The sequence below is a fragment of the Hippocampus zosterae genome, chromosome 4 (assembly GCF_025434085.1).
Source record: "Hippocampus zosterae strain Florida chromosome 4, ASM2543408v3, whole genome shotgun sequence".
NCBI lineage: Eukaryota > Metazoa > Chordata > Actinopteri > Syngnathiformes > Syngnathidae > Hippocampus > Hippocampus zosterae.
The window spans coordinates 25,297,252-25,321,334 of record NC_067454.1 but is presented as its reverse complement, the minus strand read 5'-3'; the positions used below and the strand labels follow the sequence as shown (position 1 = coordinate 25,321,334).

The window sequence follows — 24,083 nt, the reverse complement described above, 5'->3', positions numbered from 1 at the left end:
GCAGTGTCATCGATATGAATGTTGGCTAATTGATACAGCCATATTTGTGAAAGGGAAGGTGAGAGAGAGGTGTTTGGCTCCAAATCCTCTTAGTGGCATTATGCTGAGCCTTGTTCTAGCCTTGACAAGCGGGGCGCCGCCGCCCCCCCCCCCCCCCAAAAAAAAACATACTCGGCGTCTCTGAGTGGCTCAGGTAGCTTGAAGTGAAGCTCGCTCACGGGGAAGAGCAGCCGAGCAGAAGGTAAGTCTGCTCGCTTTACACACTCAGTAAAATGTTTCTTTTAAGGTTACCTTTCATTGTCGGACTGCATAAAAAAGTGGTATTTAAATCTTTTGAAAATTATTTTAATTGTGACGATGTTTGGCCGACTAACACCTCAATAACCATTTCCACCATCGGTGTTCTTTACTGACGCTCGCTAATATCCAAAATCGACCCGAACTAAAAAAATGTTTTGCGCGTGATCACAGGGACCAAATTATGCGTGTAGTCATAGTAACAGCTGTGGCTGTTTGCATCTTTCGCTTCACCTACCTACAGCTATGCACTAGGAGGGGAGGTATTTATGTTTGTGTTGTTCTCACTGTTTTTCTTTGCTTCTCTTTGCTCTGTCACAGGTGGAATTCGGCCACTGTAAGATGAAACGTTTGGACTCATAAATGGATGTCTTTTCTCCACATAGCAGAAGAGGAATCATGAAGGACTGCATATGACATAATTTGCTTTTCTGACATGAGGACAATAATTGTGGCCCCTCGCCCGGGGAGATTTAGACGCAGTCGCGTCCTCTTTTTGACCTTAAGTGTGCTCTTGTGCTTTTTCTACATGCTGACCCTGAAAGCCAAGCTGTCAAAACTCAGAGTCTCCATCCATACGCGGGACATATTGGAAGAAAAAGGAGTGGATGATGGCGCTGTAGAAGTCAGCATTCGAGAGTTCACAGCACCCAATGCAACACAGGAGCGTGTCCAGGCACAGAAGAGTATGCAACCCACTTTGGTTATCGTCAACAGGACAGATATTGAGCAGTGTATTTATGTGGAACCGCAACCTTCCAAACCTCCACCAACCACCACAGCACCCACTCCACTCCAGCCGCCGCACAGAAAGGGCGAGTACCCAGAGGACATCTTCACGGTGGAACAGCGACGCCAAGGCTGGGTGGTTCTGCATGCCGTTGGGATGATTTATATGTTTGTGGCCCTTGCTATAGTTTGCGATGAATTTTTCGTTCCCGCTCTGGAGGTCATCACAAACAAGCTGGACATCTCCGATGATGTGGCCGGTGCCACCTTCATGGCCGCCGGCGGCTCGGCCCCAGAGCTCTTCACCTCCGTGATTGGCTGTTTTGTCTCCCACAGCAACGTGGGCATCGGCACGATCGTGGGCTCGGCCGTCTTCAACATCCTCTTCGTGATCGGTATGTGTGCCATCTTCTCTCGGGAAGTGCTGCACCTGACCTGGTGGCCGCTCTTCCGGGACGTGTTCTTCTACATCCTGGATCTCATCATGCTCATCATCTTCTTCCTGGATAACACCATGATGTGGTGGGAGAGCGCCATGTTGGCGCTGGGCTACATCAGTTATGTGTGCTTTATGAACTTCAACAGTCAGATTGAGCGTGTGGTCAAGACACAACTCAACAAGCACGTGAGCGTCATCCAAGTGTGGACCACTGATGAGCCCGATAAGGTCAGTCGCAATGACAGGAAACCCTTGTTTCTGTGTCTGTTGATGTTAATACCTTGTGTTGCAGTCAATGACCGCTGAAATGATGTGTGCCCTGGTACTTGAGGGCTTAATAGTAGACAATACTTTGTCAGTAATGTCAGATCCATCAATTTTCAACAGCACTTCTTATTCACGTCATGCGTGAGCTGGAGCCTATCCCAGCTGATTTTGGATGACAGGCAAGGTACACGACCTGTGGACCGGTTGAAGTCAATCGCAGGGCACATCTCATTCCCATTCACACCGATGGAGAATTTTGAGCGTCACATGAGTGGTTTTGAGGAGGAAACCCACGCTAGCACAAGCACAGGAACAAAAACCTGACGCCACCATAACTGTGGCAAAGTCTAACGCTTGTTTAGTGCAGGTTTAGGCAAGGACTGTGAAGCATTCACAATGTACTGTCACAAAATAATTCCCAATTTATATGCAATTTGTGATATGTGCATCTCGATCAAAACAAATACTTCTGTTAACACATCATGCTTGGAAGTGAAGTGAGTTGATCATTTGGACTGAGATACTTTGTTTCCCCAGAGTAGGACAGGAATTGTCATGAAGGAAGGGAAATTGTCAAAGTTTTGCATGGTCAAAGATCCAAGTGGAGGGAAGCAGTTCCGGCCCAAAAGGAATTTCAAAAATTATTTATTGACTCAGACTGCAACTCACAATATGTTCATGATCGATTAATCTGTTGTTTATTCATTTTGATTACTCAAAAAAATCAAATATAAAAAACATGTTTTAATTCCTCTCCCTTTTTATTCAAAGACTGGAATGTTTTTTTTTTTTCCTCAAACACAGAGCGCAGAAAATGCAGTAACAGATTTCTTTATGATTCAGTTACTGGTTTGGTTATAAAAAGGAAAAAATGTTCATCATGGTTTTCCAAAGTGAAAACATATGGCTTACTTTGATTCAACACCAAAATAACATTGAAGCAAATGAGATGCAAGTAAGTTTTTTTCCATCACAGTGGTACCTCTAGTTACGAAACGCGTCTCAACAGGAAAATATTGCTTCTTGTTACGTAGGAAATTTCAAGACACGAAAGGTAAAACTACAGTAAGGCCTGTTGGTTGCAGCTCCGAGTTTCCTGAATGCAACATTTTGTAGTTGTAGCCTCTCTGTCATTGGCATCCCATTGGCTAAGAGGGACCTCTATCACGTGAGTCGATGTGTGTAGATTAAATGTGTTTGTGCAGCGTCTTTGTCGTTCGCCCCTTGGGCCATTGGGTGTTCCAATAGTTTTACGTAAATGCGAATCGCCCAGAAAAAGTGTTCACCCGTCGGGCGATATGCTGGTCTTTGCCTTGGACGTTTTAGAAGGATTGTTAAAAGCCGACAAAAGCAAACGTACAGTATATAAACAATAATAAAATGTTACTTATATAGTAATATCCATGAATTAAGAGTTAGGTTCAGCCACAGCTAGATTTTTTTTGGGCGGGGGCGGGGGGGGTAATCTTGTAACGCATGGTAAAATCCTTCTTTTCTCAACTTTTATAGATCAAACTTAAAACTTTTGAAATCAGCGTCATAAATACGTCTTGGAGCAGTGGTGTCTAACTCATTTTTGTTGCAGACCACATTATAGTTACCATTTCCCTTGGAGGGCCATTATAGTTGTGAAAGGGCCATTATGGCGTATAAAGAAAACAAGAATACTGGTTTATTCAACTATAGTTTACGTTGCTGAAATGAGGGTTTTGGTAACAAGAAAACTTACACGTGCTCTCTTATATATTAAATACAAGCATTTGAAGTTTTGGTACAGATTTGAGCAATTATCATAGAAGTCGGCATGTTTGATGTGGCCCGCCACATAAAATGACGTGCCCTCCGGGCGGGCCTTGAGTTTGACACCTGTGGTGTTAGGGACACATGATGCCATCTCTGATTAAAATTTGCTCATGACCAGTGTCATCAGGCTTCCATCGAGAACTAAACACATTTGAGAATATTAACTGTCGAGAGCCTGCAATTCTGAGGATTTAAATTATTTTTAGGTATCTAAATGATTATTCGATTATCCAAAATATGAATTGAAAAGAAACTCGCAACATACAGGAACATGACTTGGCTAGGGTTCAGAGACAGATGATAGCGGCAAAAGCAGTGATCCAGCAAGGAATAAAAGGAATCTAAGTACAAAAACAGACGGGACAACATCGAACACCCGGACGAGAAACAATTGGCTGAGGGAGCTGATTGAAAGACCCGAGTTGACGATCATAGATGGACACAAAAACCTAATGAGTGAGACCGGAAAAAAGAGACACTGAGAAAACATGAAAACACAACCAAAACGTGGACCAAATGTGGCAGAGATTTTTCACATCAATTTCCAAAGAGGAGCGTTGATCTTGATGTTGCAACACCTATCGTCAACAAATGTCTCGCAACAGACTTCATGTCATACTTTTTTTTTGTTTTTTTTTGTGTGCTTTCATGTGCACACATTTGGAACTGTGTACCTTTCGCATCCTTTGTGAGAAGAACATTGCTTTGCAGTATGAGCAGGCGATGGCCTGTGTTTGTGTAAAGGCCTTTGATGCAGAGCAGAATGGAGTCCAGGTGCCTGGCTGGCTGCCTCCGAAAACGCTGGTAGTGGTCGCACCAGCCGACGTAAATGAGTAATGGCTCATTAAGATGTTTTGATCAAAGCTCTTGTTTCGCAGATTGCCAAAACAAGACAGCCAAGTGGATGCATTCCATATTCCAAACGGTTTCAAGTACCACCAGCACGTTCCGCTATTAGCATCAAGCACGTTCACGGATTGCATTTGCTTCTTTACTCAAGCGTCTGAGTGAGCTCGCATCAGGCGGGTCGTTATTACTGGCATAGGTGTTCCTTGGATGCACACTTAAACATCCTCATCTCACATTTCCATATCGCAAATTGAGCTTTAAAAGCTTTTTCCACAACAGTCAGGAAAACAAATATACAGTTATTCATTTATATATACTCATATATATATATATATATATATATATATATATATATATATATATATATATATATATATATTAGAGCTGTCAGTTTAGCGCGTTTTTATTGGCATTCATTTAAATGAATTTTAATGGGATTAAATTTTTTCTCGCGAGATTAACGCGGCACATGTCACAAGCGGATGTTACGTTGCTCTATAAATACACCAGAACAAAACAACAAGCGCGCTGCAGAAGTCCACGCCCATGTCTGTTTTGCCAGCCATTTGCTCCATGCGCCATGGCAGCGCGAGACACCGAAAACGGATACTTAAAGAGTTTATGAATGGAAAGTTTACTTTTAAAAAATTGCCAGATTACTCAACTGACAAGATCAAAGTTACCTGTTCTTTTCTCTCTGTGTATCATACAGGTATACGATCCCTCCCTGTGTGGAGTTTGTATGTTCTCCCGGGCCTGCGTGGGTTTTCTTCGGGTACTCTGGTTTACTCCCTCATTCCAAACACATGCATGGCAGGCTGAGTGAACACTCTAAATTGTCCCTAGGTGTGAATGTGAGCGTGGATGGTTGTTCGTCTCTGTGTGCCCTGCGATTGGCTGGCAACCGGTTCAGGGTGTCCCCCGCCTACTGCCCGAAGACAGCTGGGATAGGCTCCAGCATTCCCTGTGACCCTTGTGAGAATAAAGTGCCTTGGAAAATGGATGGATGGATGAATGCTTTAACACACAAGAATAATACATTCTGAAATATCAATCAAGATGAGATAAGATAAAATTACTCCACTGGTAGGAGCAAGCGTTTCCGCCTCACAGGCAAAAGTTCTGGATTTGTTGAAACTGACCGGCAACCAGTCAAGAGTCTAGTCAGCATCTCAAGGGGGATTATCCTCCAGCTCTCCTACGATGCCGAACAGGCTAAATGCTAGAAAATGGATGAATGAGTATCGGTAAGACCTCACACATTCTGCCTGCTCTTTTTCGAACGTGTCCAAATTTCTGCTTGGCTCTCGACGAAGGCGGACGCTTTTTGCACAGCTCCCCTGCCCTCCCACCTTTTTCCCTACTCGCCACTTAGTCTTTTGTGCTGTCTTTGTCAAACTTTTCCCCTAGCCTCCTACTGTGTTTTCATCTGAAGAACTAACCATGGAATTAGTTGGCCGGTCTCTCGATGTAATCGACAAAAAAATTTCGACGAAAAGAGCAGGCAGTGGGGAGCGTGCTTGCCCTTCGGGGACATTTGCTGCCGGATACGCCCTGGATCCATGGAGAAAGTGGGGACCGGTGTGCCTGGCAATACTGTCCGTGGAGGATGTGGAAGACATCTACATTATTGGCCTTTTGATAACAGGTATGCTGCTGTTTGGTGTTGGCAGCTTTCTGTTCTATCGCAAAATTCGACCGACGGGAGCGGCTTTATTGGAAGTGAAGAAGCTGCCGGTCATTCTGGATGGTTTGGCGCGAATGTCCAACACTCAGACTAAAGCGGTGACTGAGCTCAACCGCAACATTGATGCGGTTTTGGAGCGACTCCGCACGATTGACAACACCATGGAGAGGTTGGATTCCATGCTGCGGAAAGAGTTTTTGAATTCGGCTGATGGGCGCCAGTGAAGAGATACAGACCAAGGACTCAAAGGCTGTCTGGAATTGTTGGCGGCCGTCTTTCCAAAACTAACGACGCCATCTGGCCTTTCCCCTGGATGGAAGTATGCATGGAATTTAGACACCCCCCCCCACCCTCCCCTTATCGGCCATGGACTTATAAGCTGGGACTGTCTTCATGATGAGCAGACCTCGACGTAGCAGCTATGACCTGTACACGCATACACATACACGACTGGACAAGCACACGCGCATACACATCCTTGTTATCATCGCTCCGATTCTTTTCTTCCCCGTGACGTGGTCCGATATGCATAGCGCAACGGGAACCGTGCAGCTGGTCATTCTCGGCCGCGTCGCGGTTAACACCCCCCCCCCCCCCCCCCCCGCCTTCCCATTCATCCTCCCCCTTATACATGTTATGTCTTGTGACTTGTTGTAACTGTCAAATGCTTATGTGCTAGGGTCTTTTTTATCCTGGACTTCAATTATCCTCGGTAGAGGATAGTTCGAGCGTGGTTTTTTTCCCCTCTCCCTACCCAGCATTTTCCTTTCTGAGTTCTGATTGTAATTTCCCCATTGCGGGACAAATAAAGGATATCTTAAATGTCTTTTAAGAAAAAACGACAATAACACACTCTGTCCTTGACGTCACAGGAGATCGAACCCTCGCCGCCTTCTCCACCTCCCCTTCCACCTGCTGCTCCTCCTGCTGCTGTGTCGGATGAGAAGGAGAAATCAAGACCGCAATCGGAGCCACCTCAGAGCTCTTTACTGAGCAAACCGTCAAATCTCCAAGAGGACAAAGCCAAACTCAGGGTACTGATCAGATGTTTGTCATTTTCTTGGACTATACCCACATTCTTTTTGCTGGAGGCTGTAAATTTCCCCAGTGTGGGATAAATACAGGATATCTTAATATTTCAGCTTCAATGACTTTCCAGAAACACAGCGCAGGCAGCCTGGGTGCGGTTTTCCCACTCACGGGCGGTGTGAATGTGAGTGCGAAACAGAGGCGGTTGCTCTAAGACTGCAAGGGAAGCTCAGCTTCCCCTAAAATGTCAAAAGATAAGTGATCAAATATATGTGTGTACATGTCATTGACTAAATATGCGCTACTAGGCGCTCAACTTCTGTTCCGAATCACAGCTTCTTACTACTGGTTACGACGCGACTCTCTTCTCATTCATTCCCTTTAAGAGCTTTAAACCGTGTGGACTCCGGGCATCGGACGGTGGGCGTCTCGAGAGTTCAGTGTAGGTTGTCCCAATGCATTGAAACGAGACAAGTCATTGGATAAATGCTGGTTTTGTCCCACACACCGGACGGTCAGCGTCGCTGGGAGTCTATGAACAGTGGGCGTTTATGGGCTGGCCCGGATGCTGATGTTTTAGCACATAGGTTAAAATGATGATATACTGTAAGTTGTATTTCATTTTTTTGTGAGCATTTTCCAGTCATCCGGGTTACGATGCAAGGTTGGGAAACTAATTGGAGTAAATATAGTCGTCAGTTTTGTAATTTATTTGAAAACAGTCCGGGCTGTCCGTGTGAAAGAACCATAGACTGCCACAAGCGCCTCTTCCCCACGCTGGTTACAAGCCTGGTCACCTCTTGCTTTGGGATAGCATGTCCCATTCTTTAAGCAGCACGTGTCGCAAGTCAGAACATCAACAGCACACGCCGCGTTTGCGTGTCATCGCTTTTGTGTTCGTTGTATGCAGGTGCGTCCCGCCCTGCAGCGAGGCGGGAGCTCAGCCTCCCTCCACAACACCTCGCTGAGGAGCACCATCTTCCAGATGATGATCCACACACTGGACCCTCTGGGGGAAGGTAACAGAGCGAAGGCCGCGGGGGCAAGTCGCAGTCACAACTTCCATCTCGGCCTTAATGCGAGTTTAGCAACGGCCTAGATGGCATAGGCGCCAATGCATGGGTGAAACCGAATGTACAGCAGGATAGGATAAAGCAATGGTTCTTTCTCGATAATGATAGAGGAATATTTACAGAACACTGAACAATCAATGGATGCGATAAATCAGTTCAGAATAATAGTTTAAAAAGTGGTTCTCTTCGTCTATCCAACTGGAGAGCTGTAGAAGAAGAGTTGAAACCAATAGCGAGTAATTTAATTACCATAGTCAAGGGTGAAGTGTGACTCCAGTCCAACCCATATGGGCGACTTTGTCCTTCTAGTGCGTCTTGATGAGGCCCGTCGTCCAAATTGCGGGGCCGGTTCTTAACTCTTGCAACACTCGGTCACAGCTGATCCCTAATCAGCTTTCCAATACATGCTCATACGAGCTGGATAAAAGCCAGCATGCGAGCACACCAAGCTCTTTATCTCGAATGAAATACTACAGCGATCGCTCATGGCAACTTGCAGCATCAGCATCTTTTAGATTACACCATGCTATTTGGTTTTGTCAGTTTCATCTTCCAAATACGTGGTTACATGTTAACATTAAAATTATGAGATTTGGTAAAAATTGGACACTTTTTTTACATTAACATATTTTAACACAAGACAAAATATTACTTTCATTTCCACCTTCGCCCCCCCCCCCACCCCCGAACCCACAAAAATGGGCTGATTTGTGACATTTCTCTTGATTGTAAAGTTAAACAAGTACTGAAGGATTTAAAATGTTTAAGACAATTTCTCTCGAGTTATTGTTTTCATTATTTTTGTAAACATAAAATGTAGATACAGTTTTCATTTTTATTTTATGTTAACGGCAACAAATTTTTGGCAGCACCATGGTTGAGTGGTTAGCGCGTCAACCTGTGGAGAGGTCATGGGTTTCATCCGGGCTCCAGCCTTCCTATGCGGAGTTAGCATGTTCTCCCCGGGCCTGCATGGGTTTTCTCTAGGTACTCTGGTTTCCTATCACATTCCAAAAACATGTGTGGCAGGTTAATGGAACACTTGAAATCAGGGGTGTCAAACTCATTTCACAATGTGGGACACATAGGGTTTGGGTAGATGTGAAGTGGGCCAGATCATTATAATTAGACAATACTCTATTATAAATAACCAAAATGATGCGACCCTGGTGAGGATTAAGCGGTTTGGAAAATGGATGGATGGATATGTCTTTCCTTTGTTTTGGTCTAAAGAAGCACAGGAACATTTGGGAAATGTTGAAATTTAATGAACATATCTTTTCCAAAACATTTGATAAAGCACCTTAGATTTCCGTAGACAAATGTGAAATTTACTGTAATCATTCACATATATGCAACTGATCCCACTGATTGTACAAAGGCACAAAACTTCAGCAAGTAATACGGTGTTGAAAAATATAGTTATGCATTTTAAGATTAAACTAGATTTGTAAAGAAAGGAATTTTTAAACCATTTACACATGTGCATATAAAATCTAAATGTAATTACTGCCTACACCTTACAAACTAAGGAGAGTGTTATTAAATGTGTCCTTGATAGCGTCTGCTGTGTTGGGTCTGTCTCGGTGACAGAGACTGCTGTTGTCTTCTTCCTTGATCAAAACAATGTTGTCTTCTGCTCTGATCAAAACAGTGTGTCTCCTATCGGATATTCCATGAATTGCACCTATTCATTCCAAGTATTCTATGCATTTTGTCACTTTTAAATGATCCTGCGGGCCTGATTGAACATCCTTAGGGGCCGGTTCCGGCCCGCGGGCTGTAAATTTGACACAACTCTAAATTGTCCCTCAGTATGAGTGTGAGCACGGATGCTTGTTCGTCTCTGTGTGCTCTGCGATTGGCTGGCAACCGGTTCAGGGTTGTGCCCGAAGACAGCTGGGATTGGCTCCAGCACGGCCCGCGACCCGTGTGAGGGTAAAAAGGTTTAGTTCATGGATGATGGATGGAACAAAATTATTTTTTTTTTCAATTTCAGTTTGAGTTATTTCATTGATTTTTGTTCACTGAAATAATAAGGGAAGACTAGTAACACTTGTCACATTCGCATTACCATACTTTCCTGTTGTGAGTTTATCTTGAAGTGAACCATTCGTGCGCAACTGTGTTACGTGTGAAATGAATGTTCAAGCGAGGTAATTGTCTTCTTGCCATTGGGGAGGAAATGATGGAGGTTTGACGTTTTTATACACTTGCGCAGTCGTGTGTCACTGGAGAGTCGCCTTTTGTTGTGTATGTCCCTCAGAGACGTCGTTTAACGGTGATGTCAGAGCAGAGGGCTTTATGCAGAACAAAGGTAACCTGTGTCTTGCGTTGTTGTTGTTTTTTTTTTCCCCATGTTGTTTCCAAAATATGTCTTTGTTTGTTTTATAAGTGTTTATAGCTGTATGTCAACATTGGATTGTGGCATTTTGTTTGGACTAAGTGTCGTAACTGCTTGACTGGCCGTGATTGTTTGCAAGTGATTTTTTGTGGCTGATATACTTGGCCTGTGCAAAGTGCTCATCGCACTCTTGTATGTCTGTGACGGTTTTGGACGTAACAAAGCAATTAGATGTGGCGGACCTGGTCGGTGCATCTGGGCCGTCATGTTCCCCAACGGACGCTCCCAAACTTCCTCATGTGCTAGTCTGTGTCTCATGTATTAACGTCCGTCTGCTGACTTTTCTTTTTTTTCCCCAAGCCATACAGCACTCCCCATGTAGGTGTTCGGTTTGGGGTCAACCCCGTCTCGCTTCCATATGATTTTCTTTTCATTTGTGAAAGCTGGGCGCCGCAAAAGGTCAACCGGCAGACGCCCGTTCTGTATCCTCCCACTGTTGGTCCTTGTTTTTCTGTGTGTCTCGGATGGCTGTGGTCCGTTCCATTTCCTTGCGCCTTAAGGTATGTTGGCAATGAAGCTATTCCGAATTTGATGCAATGATTCTCTTGACTGCAGCAAATAACAAAGTAAAGCCTCTGAATGTCCCTGACACTGGCAAGTCACATCACTTGGAAGGTGAGTCGGAATGTGAACACTGTTGCACAGAGTTGTGTCTCGGGCGGGCCTGCTCACCCATCTCTGTTGTCCAAATGTGATTGTAAGCAAGCCATTCTGCACTTTCAGCCCACTCTGACGTAACAATGGGGCTAATTTACAAAATAACTGCCCGACGCAGGATTGCACACGATGCAATACGAACACAGCATGTTTCCTTATGTGTAATGCGTGTGCTCTTTTTTTAATTTGGTTACCGCCTTTGAGAAGCCATGTTATGTTTTTTGGGGCTTGTGTTTTTGCAGGATTTGGGCAAATATTTCAATAGAAACTGAATCATGAATTTCTGATCACCTTTGTTTCGGGGTCCATGTTGTTCGAGGTCTGTACTCTCCAATTTTGTTTGCTAAAGCGTGCCCTCCCCCCGTTCCACTCTCTTTGGTCATTTACCAAACATTACTGATGGCGGAGGCTCAAAGTAGGTGGATCTCGGCAATCAGACATCTGTGTGTCCATACATCACATTTGGACTAATGAGGTGCTTCAGAAGCAGAGAAAAGTGCTTGCACTAGGAGCTTGAAGGGGCCTCAAGGAGGCCAAATCAGTTGGCGAGAGGACTGACATGATGATGGTTGTCTGTGTGCTATGTGACTCGAAATGCCTCCTTGTTAACCGGAATATTTAGGTGGGCACTTTTTTTGTTGTTGTAATTTAAGACAAATACTGTACATCCAATTAAAATGTGATCAAACGTTCAAAATATCAGTGACAATTTTATTCCGCAAAGAAAACATGTCTGATTTTTTTCTTTGATTTCCAGGTCCAGATAACGATCACAAGCCAAACTGTGAACGGTCTGCGCCTGCTACAGCGGCAGAGGAGCCGTCCACCTCCAAGCCCCGAGCCGAGCACGAGACAAAGAATGTGACGGGCGAGCACGGTGGTTCCAAGGTATGCAGCTCACCGTCATATGTCACATTTACCTGATGGTTGCTCACCAAATAAGAACATTGGCTTCAGGTTGAGCCATGTGTGCATTTGCAATCCAGATCGTTTTTACATTAGTAGTCATGTTGTTGCTGATTTTGAGTCGAGGCATTTTCCGCAGGCTTAAGTACACTAACTGCACATGAAGATAACTGACTGTTTCTTTTGCAAGTGATGCAAAAGACACAAAGGCTTCGAATTTTAACTTTGAGAACATCAAAATTGTATTCAAAAATAAGAAATAAAAGACCGGACGTCCAAGAGACAACAGAAAAAGAGGAGGAACCCAAACTACAATCTGTACACTGTTAAAAAGAATAAAAATGGTCCAGATCTTAACAAAGGATGTAAAAGTTTACTGAGTCGGTCATATGAACAATTAAATCAATAGAAATATTGGTGCGCGATGTACATTGTGCTTATGTCCTCATTAGGGTGAGCTGGAGCCGATCCCAATCGACTTTACTTGGATTTATGAAGGGGATTTAACGCATGTTGCATAATCTGAATTTGGCAGCACAATCGATTTAGCGCATCTGCTTCACCGTTTGAAGCGACGGATCGCTGAACAGGCATTTTTTTTCTCACAAAAATAAACTCACTCAAAATGTTTAATTATTGAGATTATATGTTTGCCATGCGTGTCGTTCCAAATGCACCTGAAAATTTGACATTTTCTCATTAGAGAGGCAAGTGAACTCTTTCAATTAAATTTTTGTGCGGATTCCATATCTGCTCTCATTTTTGTTTGTTTGTTTTTTAAATGAGCATGTTAGGTTTTCATAATGTTTCTAGTAATATAACAACAATAATATATGTTGTGTCATACGATATTCAGTACAGTAATATTTATGAATTAAGGGTTATGTCACGCATCAGGTGGATTTTTTTTTCCTGAAACATCAGAATCAGATTCGTCTTTATTGGCCAAGTATGTAGAACACACAAGGAATTTGTCTCCGGTATAACACGTTGCATTAGTATCATCGTAAACAAGGGCATGACAAATAGGTATGCAAGGACATTTCGTAATGTAAGTGAACCGTAGTGCGGTGGTTCCACCCAGTGACAACTGTGAGAAATTGTGCAAAGTATCAAGCAGATCTAAAGTGATCAGTGGTAGAATACAACACTGTGACAGTTGTACATGGCTATAATTTAAAATCCATAGTGCAAATTTTAATTGGTCAAACTAAAAAAAAAAAAGATTTTTCAAAGACCTAATGTGCTAGAAAAAAAGTAAGCATTTTAAAATTTGCAACAAAAGTACATTTCGGGACACATTAATGCATCTCAGATTAAAAATTGTTGTTGAGCAGCGTAATTAGACCAGCTCACATTGCAGGATACAAGACGCAACTCAGCCATGTCTGCCATCTATACAGTGGAAAAGCCGCTTTTATGGGAACCGGGCTTTGTCGCAAAGAGACAAAATCTGATAATAATGATGCCCAGTGAAATGCATAGTGAAAAAAAATATCCTCAAAAATATCCTCTCTAGGGTCGCGGGCATGCTGGAGCCTATCCCAGTTGACTTCAGGCAGTAGTCAGGGGATACCCTGAACCCAATGGCAAGGCATAGATGCACAACCATTTGCGCTCACAATCAAACCAGTAGAAAATTTAGAGTGTTCAATTGACCTGCCATGCATGTTCTTGGAATGTGGGAGGAAACCGGAGTACCCGGAGAAAATCCACGCAGGTATGGGCAGAACATGCAAACTCCACACAGGGAGGCTAGAGCCGTGTGCCGCTAGTGCATAAAGAAAAAAAAATCCTGATTAAAAAAAATGCTGATAAACCTCCAATTTACTGAGGTTGCCGCCCCCCGCCCCCCCAAAAAAGCCAAAACAAAGGAAAAACACAAACAAAAAAATGTAAATAAAAATTGATAAAATAATGTGAATAACAAAATGGATGGGTGTCAAGTCAGTTATTCATGGGTCCATTTTATTGGAGGAAACATTTTTATAATCCATGATCTGAAGTGCTTATCCTTACCAGGGTGGTAAACCCCCCTCTCCTCCCATTAAATAACTAAACTTCTTTTGGCTGGAGAATGAATCTAGGGACCAGTCAGAGTGTGGTCGGGGGTGGCGACTGGTTGCCTCTCTCTGCTCTAAACAATCCCGATCTGTGAATGTGAGTCCAAATGCTTGTTTGTCCATGTGCCTCGCGTTTGGCCGGCAACCGCTATAAGGCTCCAGCTCTCCTGTATCCCTCGTGACGATAAGCGGTCTAAAAAAATAGATGTATGGATTAAGATTGTATTGGAAAATGTTGTCCATCACAAAGTGGAAATCCACTCATCAGCAACCCTCGGTGAATGCCTTTTGCGTGATTCACGGACGGTTAGAAATGTCTTTTGCCTGCAGCACAGCTCAAGCGGCAGAAGTGGCGATGAGAGCAGTGACGCAGATAGCAGCGAATCGAGTGAAACTGAGGATAATGATGGAGACGAGGAGGACGAGGCGGATAAGGAGCCCTTGTCTTTAGATTGGCCAGAAAGCAGACGCAAGCAGGCCACGTACCTCCTCCTGCTGCCCATCGTGTTCCCGCTGTGGCTCACGCTGCCTGACGTCCGCAACCCGGTGTGTATATTCACCCTCCGCGCACAACACCTGTGATTCTTGACTAAGGCGATGTGAGCCATTGGGGTGTGCTGCAGAAAATTTGTAGTCTTATATCTACTTAAACAACTGAAAATTCGAGTCAGAGACGGCTTTGTGTCCCCAAACCTATTTTTTATGCGGATTTTTTAAAAAAACGTCTATTTTATTATTATTGTAATTTTTTTGGCTAGCACAGATCTCGGAGGTCTTTTCGTTTCTTGTTTTTAAGTTACATATATAAATGCTTGCACAGCAGGGATTTTGCCATGCTGTAATTCCTTGTGATTTATAGCTGTGACGTTTCAGAAAATAATTCCACTTGTTGCTGAACGTAACGCCTTAATTTATAAATACGGTTATTGAGAAATTGCATGTCATTCTTATTCTTATTCTTTATTTTTATTCCAAAAACCAGATGAGCTTGGGGAAAAAAACGAGGGCGGATATGGAATCAGCACAAAATCTAGAAATGTTTACTTGCATCTCTGATTAAAAAAAAACAAACAAACATTGTCATCCAGTGTAATCATGTCCAAAGATATACATTTTGAAATTAACCTCCAGCCGTACGTTTCTGTAGCTCTAAAAAGCAGGATCACAGAGGACGACATTCAATTATTTGTTTAGTTTCGAGATAAATTAAGTGTCCCGCCTACTAATAGTCACACCCCATTTTGCCAAATGCAAACAAAAATATTTCACTCTTGATAGTGAGGTAGACACCCCATTGACCAAAGGAGCCATTAAAAAGTCAGTTTTGAAATGGCACATCTCCCAACAAGCAATGCTTTTCTGTCAAACGTTCACCTTTGTCTTTCCCAGACATCCAAGAAATACTTTGCCTTTACATTTATTGGCACAATCCTGTGGATTGCCGTTTTCTCTTACCTGATGGTATGGTGGGCTCATCAGGTCAGTTCATCTTCATGTGTGCTCAGTTTAGAGTGCCAAGTACGTCCTCAAATCAAGTCAAACCTTTTCCTGGGCCCAGGTGGGTGAGACGATAGGTATCTCAGAGGAAATCATGGGCCTCACCATCCTGGCGGCCGGTACGTCCATTCCTGACCTCATCACAAGCGTTATTGTGGCCCGCAAAGGTCTGGGGGACATGGCTGTGTCCAGCTCAGTTGGCAGTAACATCTTTGACATCACTGTGGGGTAAGTCTACTTGCCTCCGACTCAGGTATGTTGTTTTTATCCGCTCGCACGCAACAAGGCAGTGAGCCAGATTTCATTTTCTGCCGTTTCAACTGGTCAAGGTCAGGTGTGGAGCCGCAGTTTATTTCAGCTGCTGTAACTCTGGTCTAATCACTTGTCCATCATAGGGAACATAAGGTATAGTTATATATGCACATAGTCACAAATTAGCCTACATGTGCTGTTCATGTTTTTGGAATGTGAAGTTGACTGCAAAATGGACACAAAGAGAATCCAACATTGTATATCGCATGCGCATCACAGCTTGTCTTAAAAATCGGAACTCTTAAGAACAACAAAAAAGCGTCAGGTAGAGTAGAAATGCTAATTGTAATGGTCTCATGGCTGGACTCCCTCAAAAGTAATGCCCAGTGAGGTGTAGCGCGTCTTCCAAATTCACAAAGCACTAAAATGAAGATGTGCCTGTTTTTACGCCGAACATAGACTACTTTGGTCCCAAATTGTCGAATGAATCGGGTTGAAGCAACTCCATGCGCCAGAGCAGCGCAACACATGGTCGACTAAACGTGCATGCACCGGCTCGAAAATAAAGTTACGGCTGTTTTTATGCTGAGGGCACAAGCAACAGTCCACCAAAATGAGCATAAAAAATGGGTGTTAAAAAAAAAAACTGAAATTTGATTTGTGATTGTTAATTTGCCCCTTTGGTCTAAAAAAGTGTGAGACACACATACAAACTGTTGTACTTCCGATACTGTTTGCTTGATTTAGATGTAAATAACTTCAAAATTAAAGTTGAAGGTCTATACTTGGCGAGCATCGTTGTTTCATTTCAAAGCCATTGTGGTGGTTTTAAAGCCACAAAAATGAGAATTGTGTTCATGTTTCAATATTTATGGAGTGGCTATGTATTTAAAAAATGTTTTTCTGATGTGAGTTAGCAGGGTTGAAATGCTTTCAGTGACACACTTAATTATGGTTGGAATAGGAAAAATAGGACGACAACTTTCATGTACCGTATTCATGGTATCTCACCCCCCACATCTTCTTTTAAGATGGCTAAAAAGGTTTTGGGAACAGGGTTGCATATATGTTGAGAGATCAAACCTATTGGCCCGAATATAAGACTGTTTTTTGCATTGAAATAAAACTGAAAAAATGGGGGTCGTCTTATAATCGGGGTCTAGACGCTACACCCAGTCACCGCGGTAGATGGCGCCAGATATCATTGAAGCGAATGCTGAACTTGACTCCACAGGCCAAAGTGAACCCGTCATAAAAATAAAAATAGCGGTAGCACAAAGAAGCTATGCTATTACCCCCACACTGAAAAAACATGGCTCTGACCCCAACAACTTTGATAACCTCCGCCCCATCTCCAACCTTCCATTTATCTCAAAAATCCTTGAAAAAACTGTTGCTGCTCAACTCCACTCCCACCTGTCCCTTCACTCTCTCTATGAACCCTTTCAGTCCAGTTTCCGCCCCCGCCACAGCATAGAGACTGCCCTAATCCGTATTGTAAATGATCTCCTCATAGCATCCGACTCCGGTTTAGCCTCCATCCTCATCCTCTTAGACTTGAGCGCTGCCTTTGACACAATCTCTCACCCTATCCTCCTCAATAGACTCTCCTCCATTGGTCTCTCCCACACTCCCCTCAGTTGGTTCCACTCCTACCTCACTGGCCGCACACAGTTTGTCCAGCTCAAATCATTCACCTCAAAGGCCTCCCCAGTCACCACAGGTGTACCACAGGGATCTGTCCTAGGTCCACTTCTCTTCATCATCTACCTCCTGCCTCTTGGCCATATCCTCCGCAAATTTAACATCCACTTTCACTGCTTTGCTGATGACACCCAGCTCTACCTCTCCTGCAAGCCAAACTCCATACTTCCACCCCCCTCCCTCACCTCTTGCCTCTCCGAACTCAAAACATGGTTCACAACAAACTTTCTTAAATTAAATGCTAATAAAACTGAAGTCCTCCTTCTTGGCACCAAATCCACTTTATCCAAAGTAAACAGTTTTTCCTTCAACATTGACAGTTCCCTCGTGTCCCCCTCCCCCCAGGTTAAGAGTCTGGGTGTCATCCTGGATAGTATGCTCACCTTCCATTCACATATCAACACCATCACCCGCACTGCTTATTTCCACCTCCGCAATATTACCAGACTTCGCCCTTCCCTCACCCCCCGCACCACTGCTATCCTTGTCCACAGTCTTGTCACATCCCGCCTTGATTACTGCAACGCTCTCCTCTTCGGTCTACCTCAAAAGTCCCTTCATAAAATCCAGCTGGTTCAGAACGCCTCTGCTAGTATCATCACAAAAACATCTTCCCACCAGCACATCACCCCCGTTCTCCAACAGCTCCACTGGCTCCCTGTTCAACATCAAATCAACTACAAACTGCTTCTATATACATATATGGCCATCCACAACCTGGCCCCTCCTTACCTATCTGACCTTCTCCAGGTGCATATCCCCTCTCGCTCCCTCAGATCCTTGTCCTCCCTCCGCCTGTCAGTGCCCCCTGCCCGACTGATCACCATGGGAGTCGGAGCCTTCAGTCACGCTGCTCCAAAGCTCTGGAACAACCTACCTCCGGACCTCAAAAACTGCACACCTTTTTCCACTTTCAAGTCCCGACTAAAAACACACCTGTTCAGGATTGCCTACAACATATAGCTCTTCCATTTCCTATGTTTTTATGATTTTATGTCCTGTTTTTATATAACATCTCGTTTACACATTTTTACATTGTATTTTCTTATTGTTTGTACAGTGTCCTTGGGTGGCATGAAAGGCGCTTTTAAATAAAATGCATTATTATTATTATTATTATTATTATTATAAGAAAAATCAAAAATAGCGACAAGAAAGAAAAGAGAAGAAAATAATAGAAATGATAACAGAAAATGGAGAAACGCAGCAACAATCTGGAGAAAAGTGGGTCGAAGATCAGCAAGGTTAAGTGGCAGCTGAGAAGTTATGTAATTTACATTTCAAAAATCAGAAGCCATTCATTTACGAATGTGATTGCACTTTAGTTTACGTATTTAAATGTTCAGATATTAAGATTTGAATGAGGCAAAATAACATGCTTTTTCCTCTCAAATATATTGTTATAATCATTTGTTGATGTACTGTAATTATTTTCTGTCTCAAAATTAATTTGTTCAAAAAGTCTTTTTTCAAACTTGAGTATTGAAAAAGAGGGCGCCGTCTTATCGGGCCAATACGGTACAACATATGGAAAAAAAAAATATTTTAATAATTTCACCAGGGGGACAGGAAAAAAAAGGAATCCAGTTGTGGAATGACTCCTCTCTTTTGCACTTGTAGTTTGCCCGTCCCATGGCTGTTGTACTCGCTGCTGCACGGCGGCCAGCCAGTGACCGTCAGCTCCAACGGCCTGTTCTGCGCCATCGTGCTGCTCTTCCTCATGCTCCTCTTCGTCATCATCTCCATCGCCACGTGTCAGTGGAAGATGAGCCGGGCGCTCGGCCTCACGATGTTCGTGCTGTACTTTGTGTTTCTCGTCCTCAGTGTTCTGCTGGAGGACCGCGTCCTCGTCTGCCCCATCTCCATATAACGTGTGACCCAGCGTGTCGTCGAGCAAGGATCATGTGCAAAAATATCATCGCGTCCTTTTTAGTATTAGGCTATTGCAGTACTCGTTTGAAATTGGGTACATAAGTGACACAAAATGAAACAAATGAGCAGTGGTACCTTGACATACAAGATCGAAAGTCACAAGCTGAGGCACTCAGGCACTAGATGGCGGAAGCGAACTTTACAACTACCATTAGTTCACATTGGTTCCTATGTCAAGGTTGGCCCAAGGGAAAAAAAGTTGCAAAAACTGGTTAATTCTTTAAAATCTCTTATTAGTTTTTTTCAACTGTAGAATACTGTTCAGTGCTTATTTAAAAAAATATTGGGGAACAAGAACGAATTAATGGCATTTGCATTCATTTCAAAGGGGACACTTGATTTGAAATGTTTTTTTTTTTTTGCCCCTCATGTTCAAGGTACCATTGTACTCAAAATATAAGACGCGGCATGCAGCCATGTCATGATGCATTGACTGTACAAATGTTGAACATGCACATTTGTGAGGGACTATTTACAAAGGCCAAGTACAGCACAATACAGCTAATGGTTCTATAATATAAAACTCAGTTTTGTAGAAAACGGAGCCTTGTTTGTGTCATGTCTTGGTAAACTCACTTGTTGAAATGAAATGGATGCAAACTTACCAAGCATTTTTTCCCATTTCAAAACACTAATAAATTATTTTTTTTAACAGTCTAATCACCTGGTTGCTTATTGGATGGGCCCCACACACACAAAAAAAAAGAAGAAACCGCAGACCATATGACTTTATTTACACTCTATGGCCCGGAATGTCTGGTCCTTGGCAGAACCATCACCACGCGTGTGTGAATAACTCTTATAAAGAGTTTTTTTTTTTAAACAAAGCATTAAAATGGTGATTGTGCAGTCATTAATTTCCACAATTTCCTTTATAGAGATGAACGGCAGCTTTCCCTAGCTGTTCCCATCATAGTTAACATTTCAAGTTATATCAGCCCACTTTTCTATGGGCCAAAGTGCAGCAGCGTCCTGACCTTGAAATAATTTGTTCTTCCATGAGACGAAAGTGGTTGTCCTTCATTTGACCTGAGAAGGTCTTCCTTTAACCACCATTACACTTCCCACCAAAAACAAAACATTCGTGCTAAATGAGACGTTACTTCTATTACGCAGGACTTTACAGCTACTTATGATTCTTATTGATAGACTTTTAACTGACTTGAGTCACCAGGTTCTCTTTAGGACCAGTGATGGCTCAGTGGAGCAGGATTTATTCAATCATTTCCCCACCGCCTTTTAAAAAAAAATAGATTTCAAATGGATAGGCATGTGGGTCTTTGTCTTCTACAAACTGTATATACAATACACAGACCCCAATGCGTCAGCATGATGCGTTTTTGACAAAGTTGATACCTCTCATTCACCCATTCTCACCCAAATATACCTGGATGATAAATAGGGCTCGATAACAACCTGTCATTTTTAATCCAATGATATTTATGATATACGTCAGCCCCAAACCAACATATGTCCCTTATGTATTTTTCAGTCTACAGCTTCCACTATATCTTATACTTTGCCTATGATTTTAAATATTGAAGTCTGTTTGTTTTGTCATTCCTTTACCTTTGGGAAAGCCACATACATTGGAAAAGTGCAGGTCAGCAACTAACAACAAATTAGTTACCGCAGGGCCATTGAGTTCAAGAGGAAAGAGGGGGGTTTATACCGACAAGGGATTTTCTCATCTTAGCCACAAAATCAGCCTATTTGCTATTTGCAAAACACTATTATAGCGGACAAATACAATCAAAAGTCAATCGCAATCCTCGAAGATTTGAGTGTAGTACATCTCCGAGCAGCCAAAGAATAAGACATCTTTACTGATAGATCCATTATGCCACAGCCAATATGGCAGCAGCGTCAAGTATGGATACAGTGTTTGTCGATCCTTTAATGACATACTCCCGGTTTGCACCTGTAAAAACTGGGCAAATGGCACCGCTATGTGTTATCTACCCATCCATTTCCAATCCACTTTATCCCCACAAGGGTCGCTGGAGGTGCTGGAGCCTATCCCAGCCCTCTTCGGGCACTAGGCAGGAGGACACCCTGAGCCGGTTGCCAGCCAATCGTAGGGCACACACAGACGAACAACAACATTCGCGCTCACACTCACACCTATGGACAATTTAGAGTGTTCAATCAGCCTGCCATGCATGTTTTTGGAATGTGGGAGGAAACCGGAGTACCCGGAGAAAACCCACGCAGGCCCGGGGAGAACATGCAACCTCCACACAGGGAAGCCAGAGCCAGGATCGAACCCACGACCTCTGCACTGTGAGGTCGATGCGCTAACAACTGGATCACCAGGCCGCCTCCGCTATGTGTTAGTGCAGGCAAAATAAGAGGTCGTGAGTGCAATTTTTGAGTTTCTGAATGATTGCAAGGGATGACTTGGAGCCAATCACAAGAAGGAGGCATGCCATATCACCTTTGACCGAATTCCTCATCTCTATAATTTAGCACGTTATTTGTGATTGAGTAAATCATGCCCTAAAAGCCTTACAAGTGGCTGTAATGTGCAAGGTTTGATTGTGAGCGCGAATGGGTGTTCCTGTATGTGTGCCCTGCGATTGGCTGGCAACCAGTTCAGGGTGTACTCTGCCTACTGCCCAAAGACGGCTGGGATAGGCTCCAGCACTTCCCTCGACCCTTGTGAGGAGAAGCGGATTAGAAACTGGGAGCATGGATGGACGATGACGTCTTGCCTCTGTGCGTGTTGCCTTTTTCATGTTTGCTGCTCGACAAATAGAATGTAGATAATACATCAGCATTTCTAACAGCCATTCTATAAGAAAATAAGAGAAACAGTATCATTGATGAAATGAAGAGAATGATGCAGCAAGCTCAGATGATTTCTAAAAATAAGTTAAAACTGCAATTGATAAATACGGTAAGATAATAAAAGCCCCATTGGTACCATGTCAAGACCATCTCCTAATGTTAACATCCAGCCATTTTCTATGATCGTGATTATGATATGAGATTTGATAAGGGTGAAAACTAGTGGAGGATTATGAAACCATTTCCTTGTCTCCCTCATTCGAACATCCACACAGATGTTGAATCAAGCTGCTTGCCCAACAAGGTCGTCGTGAAGGTTTGACAATTCCTACCACAGTTGTAAAACAAAAAGTAAACATCCGATAGCAAACTGCACTTCCCCATGTAGTAAGATTTACATTGTTACCTGGGGGTGGTCAGTTTACAATTGTTGCCGAATGAAGTCAGTTCTCTTCAAGTCAAACTGTGTTCAATACGTCAGATTCAGGGAGCATGATGGACCTGAACTGTAACACACCTACAACCACAGGACAGTCAACAGATGGCGCTAGAATACATACAGCTAGCTTACATTGTATAAATAGAATTCACATGAAAATATCCTCGCGAGTAATTTCGCATGTTTCCATGAAAAATATTGCTTTGAAAAATACTCTTCTGGTGCGTAGTAACAGTCTTTCTAGAAGGAGACGTCAGTTCAAACAATTGAAGGATGGCTACGATGAACATTCCCGCCTCACAAACAGCTCGGCTGCTTTTCCTGAGCTCCTCTTCAGGCAATTTAGAGGTAAGGCTCCCCGAAAGTCCTGCGACACTCCATGACGCCCGCGCTCGGAGGGCGGTCGCAGTTGCGCGTCAGCTTCACCAGGCTCGGCGACAGGCGGTCGTATGCCAGCTTGTACTCGCGATCGAAGGCATCTGTGTCAAGAGTGAACAAGCGTCAACGTTTATTCCGACTATTTTCTTTCAGCTGAGAACTGAGGACTCACCAATATCAATGTTGTCTTTTCCCAGAGCCACCAGGGAAAGGAAGAGGAGGTCTCTGTACAAGCTCCTAAGCAGGACAAAGCTAAGTATTTACCCTTTGTTTGGCGTCGACCAGGGGTGCCCAAAGATCGACTTTTCGATCAACCAACTTCCCGCTATCGACCCGTTACTGCGCATATGCACGCATGTACACACACGCACGCCATGATGAGCAACAACCTGACACGGAGGCATGCGACGCACTTTTGCAGCCTGTTAGCTATCGTAGCTCACACGTACCGTTTTAAAGTCCTTCCCTCGGTCCTCTAGATTCGGTAATTTTTTTATACTTTTTGTAAAAATGAAACTGAATAATTAGGGGGCAGTGTACATTAACACAAAAAACACATTACTAACATGCACAAAGACACACAAATGTTTGTTTTTTGTTTTTTTCTCCTCTACACCCGTCACGACTGACTTGTCTGCGATCTACGGGTCGATCGCGATCAACGTAATGGGCACCCCTGGTGTAGACATTCAAACCGACATACACAAAGTCATTCATTGAAATTGCTTCCATTTTCTGTAATACCAAAAGATGGGCGCAAGTAGTTCATTTATTGTTGTTTCATCAGTGTCGGTGTAACTAAAAATAGCCTGACTTTAGTAACTGCTACTTTATACTACAGTCGTCGTAACATGAAACGTTTTGTCACCATTTCACCAGTCTGGATAT

The 24,083-nt window shown here is 43.4% G+C and overlaps 2 protein-coding genes and 1 long non-coding RNA gene across 8 annotated transcripts in view; 1 reads left to right on the top strand and 2 right to left on the bottom strand.

The window, feature by feature from the left end:
- Positions 1 to 24,083, bottom strand: part of LOC127599844 (uncharacterized) — a 114,452-nt gene that overhangs the window by 26,993 nt on the left and 63,376 nt on the right. The gene's annotated exons all lie outside the window — the stretch shown is intronic.
- LOC127599724 (sodium/potassium/calcium exchanger 1-like) lies at positions 4 to 20,394 on the top strand. Of its 3 annotated transcripts, XM_052063904.1 has the most exons (11): positions 4 to 241; positions 619 to 1,693; positions 6,944 to 7,105; positions 8,011 to 8,119; positions 10,440 to 10,490; positions 11,133 to 11,192; positions 11,992 to 12,122; positions 14,534 to 14,749; positions 15,593 to 15,682; positions 15,762 to 15,928; positions 19,277 to 20,394. In XM_052063904.1, the coding sequence occupies exons 2-11, from the start codon at positions 734 to 736 to the stop codon at positions 19,524 to 19,526; spliced, it is 2,196 nt and encodes a 731-aa protein (XP_051919864.1). In that variant the 5' UTR covers positions 4 to 241; positions 619 to 733; the 3' UTR covers positions 19,527 to 20,394. The 3 variants fall into 3 exon arrangements, with proteins under 3 accessions (XP_051919864.1, XP_051919865.1, XP_051919866.1); XM_052063905.1 differs by lacking the exon at positions 10,440 to 10,490 and having other exon boundaries at positions 5 to 241; XM_052063906.1 differs by lacking the exons at positions 10,440 to 10,490; positions 11,133 to 11,192 and having other exon boundaries at positions 6 to 241.
- LOC127599695 (C-myc promoter-binding protein-like) overlaps positions 22,224 to 24,083 on the bottom strand; it is a 49,279-nt gene continuing 47,419 nt past the window's right edge. For all 4 annotated transcript variants that reach the window (XM_052063827.1, XM_052063829.1, XM_052063828.1 and 1 more), the window contains 2 exons: positions 23,368 to 23,432; positions 22,224 to 23,296 (listed from right to left, as the gene is read on the bottom strand). In XM_052063827.1, coding sequence (XP_051919787.1) covers positions 23,160 to 23,296; positions 23,368 to 23,432 — 202 coding nt within the window. In that variant the 3' untranslated portion in view covers positions 22,224 to 23,159. The remainder of the gene's footprint in view (positions 23,297 to 23,367; positions 23,433 to 24,083) is intronic.